The following is a 13,466-nucleotide window of genomic DNA, read 5'->3' as shown; positions in this document are numbered from 1 at the left end:
AAAAATAATAATAAATACCCGGACTCCTTTCGCGGACACAGTTCAGACCTATATGCAGTGGCATTACCTTGGTACCAGTGGCACCTTCTACCCCCCCCCCCCCCCCAACCACGCCGAAAAAATAGAGCAATTTTATTCCTTCTGAGGGACTAAAGGCATTGTCACAAAAAGTTAAAATTAATCCCTTTAGGGAGTAAGTGCATGGGACTAAATGAATGCCACGACTTAAAATACTTTGAATTAAACCGTCAACCGTGACATGTCGAGAGATATAAAATCTTGCAACGTGCACAGGGCACAATTTTGTCAAGAAAGCCCACTAACACTTTCTAACTCTGCGCGGGTGGAAAATTGTCAAGTTAGCTAAGTTATATAGCCTTATTCCATAAAATGCGCGAAGAGCACATATTGACACGGACTGTTGCATTCAGGGGATCGTTTGCAAAGTTCAGTGACTATTTTGCAGTTCTGGAGAGTAAATTTCGGGGTCAGAGGAGTTTCATTTCACTTTTCATTTGCAATTAGCAAAACGTCGCGGGTGCATACCTGACACCGCGCCCACCTATATTTACCGCACCTAATACAATAACCAGGATCTGTTCTATTTCTACAATACCGTGATAGCAGAGCCTCCGGAGCCAAGACGGAAACGAGGAACGACTGCCCGTGTTGAACGATTAGCACGAAGTGCCTCGTGAACGTTACTTCACGAGTCCTTTATTTTCATCACAACAGCAAAGCAAAAGAGAACAAAGTGATGATGGGTGAAACTGTGAATTGATGCAATGAGTGCTTACAACATTCTCCCCCTCACGCTCATTCGTCAATTCACGGTGAAATGGAAAGTCCACAATGTACGGCGCAAAAGTTGTTCTTGACTCCTGATACCGGTTTCGTCAGGTAGTCGGCTACCATTTCTGTAGTGGGGATAAACGATACCTGAAAAAGTCCATCTTCTATTTCTTTCCTAGCAAACAAATATTTGAGGTCGATATGTTTGGACCTTTGGTGTTGGACGGGGTTTTCAGAGAGCTTGATTGCAGATTGATTGTCACAATATAGTGCTGTCGCATCTTCGCATAGAGAGTCAAATCCCAGCTCACATAAAAACATCCTGAACCACTTCCCCTCCCTCATGGCTTCACACAGAGCCACATACTCAGCTTCACAGGTCGATAAAGCGACTATTCTTTGTTTCGTGGATTTCCAGGAGATTGCCGCTCCCGACATTATGAATACAAATCCACTCTGAGATTTTCCACATGCCGTATCTGAGTTCCAACTAGCATCCGAATACCCGTGAAACCGGTCGTTGTTCGCTTTGTACTGTAGGCAAAAACTATTTGTCCCTTGTAAGTATCTCAACACTCGCTTTGCCATTTTCCAATGTTGGATGGTGTAGGACGTGTTGAATTGGCTGAGGTAGTTGACCGCAAATGCTATGTCTGGTCTTGTGCCCTGCACAAGATACATGAGGCTTCCAATGAGGCTTTGGGAGGCTTTGGTAGGGAACGCAATGAGTGCTTACAACATACCGTGACAAGTAAAAGTTTTGTCGCCATCTTGTATTGAAATTATATACTATTCGTGACTTGCTTTCCATCTCCTGGCGGGCAGCGCTTGACCTGTCTAGTTCTTCCGTCGTCGTTCCTGTGCGCGCTACATCAATATAAATCAACACCAACTCGTCCGTTCCTTATTCTTTTCATCTCTATAGGTCGTTTACCTCGTAAACTGCGGATTTTAAATGAACATATGCTTTACGCACACCCCGTTTCTTTTGGTATCAGAACTGTTGTTCATGGGTAACTCTGTACATGGGCAAGAACAAGTCACGGGTGGCCTGACCTACGGTCATGGATGCAACTGCAACAAAGCACCTATTACCATCATCCCAACATGACATGCGTACGCATGCCACAGATAATGTGGAACAGATCTTTCAACTAGTCTTGAAAGGTGATGTAATCAGGGACTTTCCTACGTGATCAACTTAGCGTCAGAATGAATATTCGGGACGCTCTCTGGAGAAGTCCGCAAAGTTTTGGGCGATATTAAATCATGTCAGTGACACGCAGGACCGCCACCACTGATACCGTGAAGGTTTTTACATTTTCGTAATCCCCTCTCCCCCACCCCGCTCCCGCGGCAGAGTCTGGACAACAGGTGACCAGACCTGCAAGAGGGAGGGAGTTTTTGACGTGCACTGTGTCCACTGGTAGCATGAATTGCACAAGTAGATTGAAGATGGTGTAGACTCTATACAGAGCTGCAATGCGCTGTAACGATTGTGCATCGCCTGAAGACTGTCAATCCAGACGAATATCATGACACTCACCTGACGTTCATTGAAATCAACTTAAGGTTCGTGGACGATACAGCTACTTTAATGACAATATCTGCTTCGTGTATTAAACGCTGACCGTCAATAATTCAGATACAAAGCGAAGATAATTAAAATCGCAGTCGGCATCATTGCCGCCAGGTTTACCCATATCTGAGCATTCAAAGGCCCTCGCGAAACGAGCATATTCATGGCGGCGGACATTGCACAGCTTGCTTGCCTCATCCGCGTCTACACCACAATCCTCCAGGCAAGCAGACACGAACAGAAGTTGCATAGTCGCCTTACGTGTTCTCAGCATCTGCACCGTCAAGGTTCCCCGGACACGTTCACCACGGAGTCCATGGCCATTGCATGAAACGCATCCCGCACGTAACGCGCGTCGGACTTATGGTGCTTCAAGCACCGCATCGTGCTCGAGTAGACGTCAGCCATGTAAGACTTTGTGTTCTGATCAATGAGCTCCACGTCTTCAGCTTCCAGGACGTGCCAGATGATTTCTGCTATGGACCAGCCAAATGTGCCGAGGTTTGTAGCGCGAAGCCCTTCCAGGGAAAAAAGAGGCGGCATCAAGTACGTTGCCGGAGCTCGCAGAAGCTTTCCAGGAGTGTAGATGACTTTCGCTGAGAGTTCGGTCCATTCCAGCCAATCAGGAACGCCGTATTCTTTTGTCCTGCGCCACATTGCTTCCGAAAGAACCAAATAGTTCTCGATGAAGCTCTCGTTCGACACAGATATCGGAGCTAGTTTGGCATCCAGTGCCGCTTCATTCTGAAGGGCGTTCGGGTAGACAACTTCGAAGCGGGAAGATTCCAACCTCCCAGCTATGGACTCCAAATGGGCCTTCTCGGCAACATTCCTGCCAGTGACATATCGGATCGATTCGGCCGTCACCGCACGGATGTACTGGGAAACATCTCCATAGCGTTTCCCCTCTCCCTATCCGTGAAGTAGCGGAAGGTAAGGGGTCCGTACGTGGCACCAGCTCCTAAATGGGTTTCGATCATTGACAGGCAGACGGATGGATGATCTTGCGAAGTGGATTCGTCGAAAATATACATGCTGAGCTGTCTTCCCAGTTCCCACGAGATGTATGTGGCAACTTTTTTCACGTGTATCGTGCTGAAGACGGCGTCCAGCAGCTTCTAGATCCCTTGGTCGACGGTGATCTCGGTGTCCGCTGTGTAATTTGTACCGTCGACCGATAGATATCTTATCAAATTGTCGGTTTTAAGCGCCTGTGGATAGGCTGCCAATGTCTCTAATAACGGTGGTATAAATCTTTCGAACTGTCATCTACGGCGAATAAACTTGTTAATCTGCACATGGACTTCGGTTTCAGTGCTTGAGAATCTCATTCGCAGTTTCGCTGAAGCTCTGAGAATGTGACATTGCGTCCCCACACTAGCTGCAGGACGTCCATGACAATGTTTAGAGGCTCCGTTTTCTTCCGGGCCTCTGCAAGTCCAAACTTGGCCCACGCCTTTAGCACGGGATTGATGCTCTCAGCCGTAGCGGATGGTCGAAAGGCATGCGATTGGCCTTGCTAGTGTGCTTATAAGTCCATGCCGAGATGGATCATGATACCGATCCTGAATCAGGCTCGCCATAGTGAACATTACTTCGAGAGGATCCTCCTGGAAGAGTTGTCGCTTCCGTGCATTAAATCGGTAACCACCAACGAAATACTCTTTACGTACAGGGTGTCGGCAATTAGACGTGTCTTTGAGGCACGAATGGTACAGCTGAAAAGTCTTCATGCGTGCCGAGCCTTCAGTCAAGTTGGACCCGTTTCCGTAGAAGAGATTTCCGACAGAGCTTCTTGACGCGCAAGTCTGGTTCGCAGGTTTCTGAGGCTGAGGGAGACGTTACCCCGCAGGCTGTACTGGTAGAAGTCGTGGCAAGGGTTAGCGCTCAGCTTCATGGACTGGTTCATGATATCTGCGAAAACGCTTGCAGGCGGAGCCTTGCATGTCTGGCGTAGAAAGACTTCGGGCGACGAGTAGAAGATAACTGTCCTTATTGAACAACCTGGGGATGACGGTAGAAGCCGATGGCAGTGAGGGCAGTGCAGATGAGCAGTAGCGATGACGACAGCGATGATACCATCGGTGCCTGTCTTCCCAGCCGCTGTCGGACTGCGAATAACGGTCAGGAGATTATAAGTTATGCTGCTGTCTCGATATTGTTTGGAGGAACAATGAATGCCTTGAGCGCTAAAACGCCCGGCCCCGATCTTGAACTCAAACATAGCGATTCGCTATCGTTATATATTAAAGTTCGCGCGCTCGAAGCCGCTTCTGGTAGGCTGGCGCAGAAGCTCGTGGCGGATCACGGGCCGAAGTGACGGGTTGAACGCGCGTTATGGGATAAGTACAAGTTGAAGATCGGAGCTCCTGGTGCTTGAGACGGCGCGACAGTGTATATATACCCAACGGAAACTTCTGTATACGTAAAAGCTAGAGAGGTGCCAACCGAATCCGCGAATCCTCGAATCTAGGCAGGGATTCGAGATTCGCAAATCGAATCTCAGTTGCCCAGAACGGCGAATCGAATCTTTTCGAATCCGTCCAACCACGTTTTGTTTGTTTCTTTTCTAAATTGGCGCCTCCGGAGTCCGCCAAAAGCCTCATTGGCCGACAGGTGTTTTTTTTGTTTGTTTGTCACATTGCTTCTGGACTGCAAGAGTTCAGGTAGGAACTGTTACGTTACAAGCTTAAAAGTAACCTGGTTTTGCTTGTGATGTTGCTTAGTTATATGAAAATAATTCAGACTCGAGAATTTATGCATTTCTTGCAGTCGAAGAACAACACCATTAAATTATATTACGTTTAAGAAGAACTATATGGGTATATTTTCTCCTGAAACTGAAGAATTATTTAATTTGTTTTTCGTTGAACAAAGGTATCATATTCTGCTTCAAAACACTTTTCGCTAGAAGATGTTTTTTTCTTTCTTAGCTTTTTAAACTCTTTTTAAAGAAAGGATTCGAAAGATTCGAGATTCGTAAGATTCGTGGATTCGTAGAACTTTCCTTGGATTCGGATTCGGATTCGGAAAATTTTGGATTCGTCCCATCTCTAGTAAAAACAAAAGGAAGCGTCGTAACGTAGTAGTAGATGAGGCAATTAAACAATTAACCAATTCAATGGAAGTATCCAAAGCAGCACAACATCTTGACCCAATATTGGCAATAAGGGCCCAATATTGATCCAATCCTGAGCCATTATTTAGCCGGTTATTGCCAATATTGGCCCAAATATGGGAAATACTGGCGCGTTGTGAGGCTTGTGTTGTGTCTGTCCTTCGGTGGTCTTAATTGCCTAATCTAAACTAGGTCTCCATGAGAAGGATGCCGCCCGCCACGAATTGTGTTCGTCTGTTTGTGACTGGCAACAATGTCAGAGAGGAATGCGTGCTGAGGGTTGAGTGTGTCCCTCGTGTTTCCAGCGTGGCTTGGTATATACGTTTGAAGAGGCGGTTGCTAGCACCGTGTAATCTCTGATCGGCAGTCAGAGGGTGCGGGTTCGAATCCCACTGCTGGTGCCTTGTCTTCAAACTGCCACTATTCAATAGAAGGAACAGTTGATTGATTGATTTTTGTGTTTGTTTTTCTTTTTTTTTTTTTGGAACAGTGCTTAAGTGCCACTATATACTTCCTAGATCTCGTCGCCTTCAGAATATCTACCAAATTTATGCTGTTGCAATCCACGCGTAGCCTATGTATTCTCCACGTATTCTCCTCTCCAATTCTCCACGTATCCTCCTCAAATATTGTTTTTCTATGTGAAGCGGAAGTATCATAAAATTAACGTATAGTTTGAGAAGTAACTACGTCTTGGGGCGCGCAACTCGCAGTGCGTCTGGCAACGCTGCTCCGCAGTGGACGACCATGGCACGTCCGGCAAAGGACGACCATGGCACGTCCGCAAAGGACGACCATGGCACGTCCGCACATTTAAAGCTAGGATCCCCTCGTTCCAAAGAGGCCACCAGGGGTGCCCCTACACTCCATCCATCCATCCACCTCGCAAACGACGACCGTGGGAAGAATATCGCGACAGCTAAACAGCAAGCTGCAGGCATGATACAAAACAAGATTAAACAAGTGGACCAAAAGTTTATCCAGTCATTGAAGACAGCAGGTAGAAAGGCACCGACAAAATTTTGGGGCTATATCAAATCATTGACACAAAAACTGCAGAAGCACTCAGACTCTAGTTCCCCAGCCCATATAGAGGAAATTAAGAAGCTCGAAAAATGGCTGACCAGGCAAATGTCCAGTGAGACAGGAGGTAGAACTACAATACCCGTACAACTGGATACACAAACCAAGGAAAACAACACAAGCATCTCCACAGGGAAAATCACATTACAAGAGGTGGATCATGCACTGCAGAGACTGGATGCCTCAAGCAGCGCAGGGCCCGATGGGGTATCTCCAAGGATACTGAAACAGCTAGGCCCCAAAGGAAAGAAGTGGCTGACAACGTTATTCAATAATGTGTAGAGGACAAAAGAAATCCCAATGAAATGGAAGGAGTCACGGATAACTCTGCTATATAAAGGAACGGGGGACAAACAAGACTTCAACAACTATCGACCAATAACTGTGACATCTACAGCCTACAGGACCTTTGCACTGGAAATAGACTTGAACAACAGGTGGAAGAACAAGGAATATTTGGAGAGATGCAAAACGGCTTTAGAAAGGACAGGAGATTGGAGGATAACCTATTTGTATTAACACAGCTGATAGATATCAAAAGAAAACAAAACGGAGCTTTGTATCTCGGATTCCTTGATATCAGGAAGGCATATGATTCGGTACAACAGGGAAAGCTCTGGGATATACTTAAACAATACAAAATTGAAGATGATCTAACTGTAATGATTCAGGCTATGTATGATGGTGCAACAGCAGCTGCAAAATGGAAAGGGAAGATGACAAGCAGCATACCAATCAAGAAAGGGGTGAAACAAGGCTGCCCACTATCGCCTGAACTCTTCAATATCTATATAGCGGAACTGGAAGAACTTCTCCTGAAAACGGAAATGGGACTCCAACTGGAATACTGGGAAGACGGCAAGCAACGACATTTAACTATACCAGGACTTTTGTACGCGGACGACATTTTGTTAATTTCGGAGCGAGAGGAAGAGCTACAAAACATGCTTAACATATGTGGAACTTTTGCAACAAAGAGAGGACTGGATTTCAACACCAAGAAATCTGTAATTCTATACATAGGGAAGCAAGGTAATCCTTGAATTGTGAGCTTTTACCGAATCTGGACTCTTATACCTATCTGGGAATCAACATCGAAACTGCTGCAACTGGTTTTCAACAGTATGAGCAGAAACTGCGAACGAAGGCACAGCGGGCAATGGGGTATCTAAACAGAGTTGCGCAGTGGAGTTACAGTTACCCACAAGTGGTAAGGGAACTGTGGAAAGCTGTAGTAGTTCCTAGCCTAACTTTCGGCAATGGAATAATTTGTATTGGATCAAGCACACGAGAATACATGGAGAGGAAACAAAGGGAAATAGGCCGAATGGCACTCCGGGCCCACAAGTCTACCCCGAACGAAGCTGTACTCGGCGACATGGGAGTATCTACGTTCGAAGCAAGAGAAGCTTGCAGCAAGGTGACGTACGAGGTGAGACTGAGCACTATGGACGAACATGGATGGCCAAGAATTCTGTACAAGGCTATACACCTAATGGGATTATCTACGAAATGGAAACTGACTGGAAACGGGCCAAAAAACTGTCGGAGAAGTACGAAATTCCAGTTATGCTTCTGGATCGGGACTCACCAAAACCCTCGGCCAAACAAATACGAGAACAGATAATTACAGTAGAAACGCGTGACTGGAGGAGACGAATGGAACAGAAGCCAGCTTTGGCGACCTACAGAGACTGGAAGACTGACATAGGAAATGTGCTCCACCTCTATGATAACTCTCCGTAGAGCGGCCTATTGTTCGATGCCAGAAGTGGAATGCTACGTACGAGAACACTGAGAAGCAAATATGAGAGCTGTGATCAAAAATGTCCGCTATGTGAATCTGGTGAATTGGAATCAACGGCACATGTTATATTGGTTTGCAAAGCGCAAGGCGCTCCGAGACAGTGCTCCCTACAAGTGGCCCTGGGATTTGGCACCGGAAAAGATGGCGAGCAAGAAATATGTGAAACGAAACGGAGGTTAAAGACATGGACTCATAAAAGTAGAGAACTTTTGGGACAATGGACACTGACACCCACCGAAGCATGAATGGCAACAATACGGCAACGTGTTCAACACTGTGATTCGCGGCCATGGAGTTCGCGGCGCAACGGATGCGGTGGCGGAACCGGAACAGGCTTCAAGTGCTGACTATCACGGACTTCGGCACCGAGCAAACAGAGATAGGAAACCATCCGGAGCATTAGAAGAATTTCGTCGACGTAAATTTATTAGAATTGGTATTATTTTTTAGGCATGTCCGCATTCGAATGCTGGACCCTCGTTACAAAGAGGCCCGCCAGGGGTGCCACTACAATCCATCCATCCATCCATCCATCCACCTCCGTCTCCTCACCGCGGCTGCAGGAACACTTGCAACGTTGGGTGATGAGCGGAAACGTTCGCGCTGTTGCTAGGAGAGGGAAGGCAACTCTCTTACTCTTGGAGAATCCAGATCGATGAGGTTTTGTGGCCTCTTTCGAAAATTTGTGTACGCGCATAATGCACACTGCCGGCACTTATATGTCGTGTTAGCGCCGCGAAGCAATTGTGGCTATGAGCGGCGTGCAGACGTGGACAGATGGAGAGAGGACAGCAGGAAGGAGCGGGGGACAGTGTGGGTTCAGCATGCGTCCTGGACCCACGATCTATAATACGAAATCAAATGTATGTCGTCTTTTACTCTCCTTACGAATTCTACGAAAATGGATAGTGTGGAGCTGTTGATGGATTTTGAGATTGGAGTTGGAGACGTGGAGATGTGGTCATCATATGCAAAATTACTCCAGTATATCATAATCGTTTTTGAGACAAACGAAAACAAAAACGATAAACAACAACGATATGTTCAAATCCGGTTTCGATTTCACGACGACGTAAGCATGACGTAAGCATGACGTAATCAGGTTTTGTCTGGTTTTGTTTGGCACAGCAGAGCAAGTTGCTGACAGGGACGATGACTCTGAGCTTCGTATAGGAAAGCATGTGACTCAATCTATAGTATGGTATTCTCTGAAATGCTATGGAGCACCGGCAAGGAAATGTTCAGATATTTCGAACAAAGACGATTCTTCTGGGCAGAAGAACGGTCTCTGTTCGAAACATCGGCGACTCTGGCCTTGCCTTACTGTAAAACATAGAGGAACAAAAGTGAACGTACATTTATGCCTACTGACGACGGCATGCTGACAAAGGGAAGTCGAAACCCTTGGCAACAAGTGACCTGTATCGCTCGGCAAATGGTTAACAGAAGAACAGTTCTTCTTCAACAGTGGCGCAAGACGGTGCTTCTTCTTCTTCTTCTTCTACCTCAGGGCAATGGCCGTTAGCTTCTTCTTCCTCGAGACGGAGGGCACGAGACTCCGTGCCTGACTTCGTCTGCGACCATAAGAGTGCACGAATACTCAAAATTTCAAACGTGAATAGAATACAGTGACGTCGGCGGTGTATTTAATCAAATTCCACAGAAACTACGCCAGTACAATACGCGTGAGATTTTCGTCATCATCGTCAGTGAGGCATAAAATGTCGCCGTATAGTGTCGGCATGCGCATGCGTATGAAAGCGAGACTTCGTCAGGCGGGGTAGGCAACCTTGAGGAGTTTCCCCCTTCGCGTTGTACCCACCATGGACGAAGGAAACACAGGAGCGGCCGTTTCGAACAGATTTCCGTGGGACCCCTGGCGGTCGCTCTTTTCAAAACCGCCATTACTTCCTGTCCACCACGTGTCGCGGCGAAGCGCAAAAGGACGTAATTCATTGGTGTAATTCATTGGTGTAAGGACGTAATTCATTGATGGATAAGGGAGTGAAAGAGCGTCTTTTTGCGCTTCGCCGCGACCAGCCGCGACAAAAATACGTAAACCGAAACCAATTAATTACTGCAACAAATGACCCGCTTCGGTGGCAGATTTTTCTCTGAAAGGTGTCCACTGAAGGTCCCAAAAGGGGTAGTACCCATTTTAATACCGACAGCGCCCTGCTTTAGAAGTTACGCTTTTTTACGAAACTCATTTGCATTTTTATTTAAATAATGAGCGCCTCCCGCTCATTCACGCGGTGCGCATCTTGTAGGCGGTATTGGACAGATACTTGTAAAAAAGAAAGTTATTCGATTGGTGCACCGGTTCGCGAATTATTTAGCCCGGGGATTTAACTGAAACACCCTGTATAGACTCCCATGTATTGAAAATTTGACAAACTTTTTCGCCAAAAATCAGTGGATCGCGGCAGGCCTTCAAAAATGTGTCATTCCCTAGATAAGCTCGAGCAGAACACGCCTGTATTTGTTTCGTGTGGAGATTTTGCGAGGTTTACGGGAGCCCTGCAAACAAAAAAATACTCATAGACTTTCTTAAGTGTCTTAAAGTCATTGTATTGATGTTGTCGCTTCCACTCGACGACCAGAATAGATGTGATGACAGTCAGGAACCCATTGTTGTGACTCTCGAGAATGCACGATGCCTATAAAGAGAACAGCTCTGGCACTTTTTTTTTTTTTTTTTTTGAGCAAACGAATAATGATTTTCGAGTTAAGGTCATCAGTAAGAGTTCACAAGACGTGAATTTTGTCGAATTGACGAAGGACAGTTTCCTGTGTCCTCCGAAATAAATTCTGGCGTTGCTGACAACTGATGGCTCATCTGCTCTCGAGTTTGTTATTCGGATATGGCCGACTATCTGGACGTTTCCGGCTAAATTCTATTTCAATTACAAATTTATTCATTCGATCATTTTAATTAATTCTATTTTCGCTGAAAATGGCCAGCATCGGTATCGGATCGGCACCGATCAAATGAGACCCTGCCCGTGTACCTCTGTTAAGATTATAAACACAACAAGACCAGGATGACAAATCAACAACTTTATTGTACTTAACAGGAGTAATTCTAACATCGCTCGTAATGTTCATCAGTAAGAAAAAATAAATCGATGCCTGCGCAGCTAGCAGACCAAGCACGTACTTAAAACGTAAAACGCAACTTAAAACCTAAAACGTAAAAACAAAACAAGAAAAACTATGGCGATCTTCACTACCCAGGTCGAGCCACACACAAAGCTTCATTGGAGCGCAAAAAAAGAAAGAAAAAAGAAGAAAAAAAAAAAAGAAAACACCATGCAAAGCTGGCTTGCTCTTTGAGCTCACTTACCATAGTTACTCAACGTAAACGACCTCTGCCCTCCACCTAGCCTTACTTCTACGCCGGTCATTCTTGACGGTTCTCAAAAGAACTTTGTCTCCGACCCGCATCACGTGGTCTAGAGGGATGTTCCCGAGATCGAGGTACTCGTTCCCTAGTTTCACGTCAGCGGCGTGAAAGAAGGCGAGCTTTCTCATCCCCGTCCCAAACGTGATGAACCCAAACATGCGACCGAAACTTTGGACGGTCCCGTGCTCCTCGAGGCCGTTGGGTGCAAAGGGACTGTCGACGTCTGGCTGCGTCTGGGGCTCCTCGTAGCGTGTCACACGCGATGCTTCAAAGACGTCTTTCCTGGTATCCTGCGGACTCAACGTGGCGTCCATGACAACCATGTCGCCAACACTGAGGTTCGCCTGGCGGAAATTGTTGTAGACGCCGTCCTCGAAGGCGGGGACGCCAAAGAGGACCACCCATTTCAAAGGGTGCGCGACTGCAATGACCCCCTGCACGTCTGTGAGGTGAGAGACAGTGCCGATGACGCCCGTGAAGGCGACTACGTGGTCTTCCTCCTCCTCAGAGGCCTCCGAGATGCGACGGTTCTCATCTGTCATGGGGAAACCTGTCGGAAGTCAATTGAATTCAATTCAATTTACTGACACCCAAAAAACCCTGTAGAGGGCGTTACATGGGTGAAGTGGAGTACATACGCTCCGAGATCGAACGGTGTCGGCGCGCTGCGGAGAACAGAGAACTATCGTAGTGTGGACGCGTCGTCTGCTTTTACACATTTATTCCGCGTTCAGTGCCGTAGGGGGAACCGAATAGTATCGTACCATCGCGGCACAAGTGATCTTCCGGTTAAAAATACGCAAGAATTACGAAAAAGTACTATCTCCTCCACACTGCTTGCGCGTAGAGCACTACCAGAGTTACCGAGGAGTGCGCCGAGGAATTCGTGCAAATGGGCTGTTAGATTCGACCGCCACAGCTAATCCTACCTGACTCTCCCATGTCTGACGTCGCTTCTACGAGGGTCCTTGTAAGCCTGGGGTCCTTTATACTCAGCTGGGGTCACGGTATGCTCTACGCGAGCGCCGAATGCGCGAGAACAGAACAGCAATGGAACGTCCAAGTATGGTGGATGAAAGGAACACCACGTACATGGCACGCAACGTTTTTTTGTCGTCGTCTTCGTCGAACCCTATCTGCCGTATAAACAAATGCCATAGGAGAGGTGGAAGGATTCCCCCTCATCTCTTGACCGTAGTTTAACGCTGACGCCTCCGCACTTTCACTAGTGAGTTTTAGTATACCGTACAGTAGGTTATCGTGGTGTATCGGAACCAATCGTAGTCGCGCGTGACCCAAATCTTATCCACTGATTGGATCCGGTTGATACGGTTCGACGCCTAACTCAGGTTATCAACGGTCTGCTAAAACTCTCTACTCACACCGTACTAAGATATCAATTTGAATACGTCGATGACGTTCTAGACCTCCGAGGAAAGATAACAGGGACGCGTTGCTGACACCAAGCACCGGCAGTTCCCGTGACAGAGCAGGTGGATCGAAACGGCAGGGTGTCTTGCAATGTGGGCTGCGGAGGAAGCGATGGATCACGTTGCCCAAGCAGCACAATGTACTGAAAGTCGAGTGCAATAGGGGTGGCCGACATGTGTCTTATCAATGTTCTTTAGTTTCACAAGTCTGTTTCAAGGCCTTCCACCTACCCTCCACCCTATTGCACTCG

The 13,466-nt window shown here is 46.8% G+C and overlaps 2 protein-coding genes across 3 annotated transcripts in view; both read right to left on the bottom strand.

The window, feature by feature from the left end:
• The window catches only part of LOC135397502 (venom phosphodiesterase-like), a gene marked incomplete at its 5' end in the record, with an annotated part of 48,228 nt that overhangs the window by 30,340 nt on the left and 4,422 nt on the right, over nucleotides 1–13,466 (bottom strand). The window lies entirely within an intron of this gene.
• Nucleotides 11,425–13,294, bottom strand: LOC135399167 (uncharacterized). Of its 2 annotated transcripts, none has more exons than XM_064630915.1 (2): nucleotides 12,878–13,294; nucleotides 11,425–12,335 (listed from the first exon to the last, which is right to left on the bottom strand). In XM_064630915.1, the coding sequence occupies exon 2, from the start codon at nucleotides 12,325–12,327 to the stop codon at nucleotides 11,731–11,733; it is 597 nt and encodes a 198-aa protein (XP_064486985.1). In that variant the 5' UTR covers nucleotides 12,328–12,335; nucleotides 12,878–13,294; the 3' UTR covers nucleotides 11,425–11,730. The 2 variants fall into 2 exon arrangements, with proteins under 2 accessions (XP_064486985.1, XP_064486984.1); XM_064630914.1 differs by lacking the exon at nucleotides 12,878–13,294 and adding an exon at nucleotides 12,715–12,870.

Source organism: Ornithodoros turicata, chromosome 6 (genome assembly GCF_037126465.1).
Source record: "Ornithodoros turicata isolate Travis chromosome 6, ASM3712646v1, whole genome shotgun sequence".
In the NCBI taxonomy this organism is placed as follows: domain Eukaryota; kingdom Metazoa; phylum Arthropoda; class Arachnida; order Ixodida; family Argasidae; genus Ornithodoros; species Ornithodoros turicata.
This window is presented reverse-complemented; position numbering and strand designations above follow the sequence as displayed.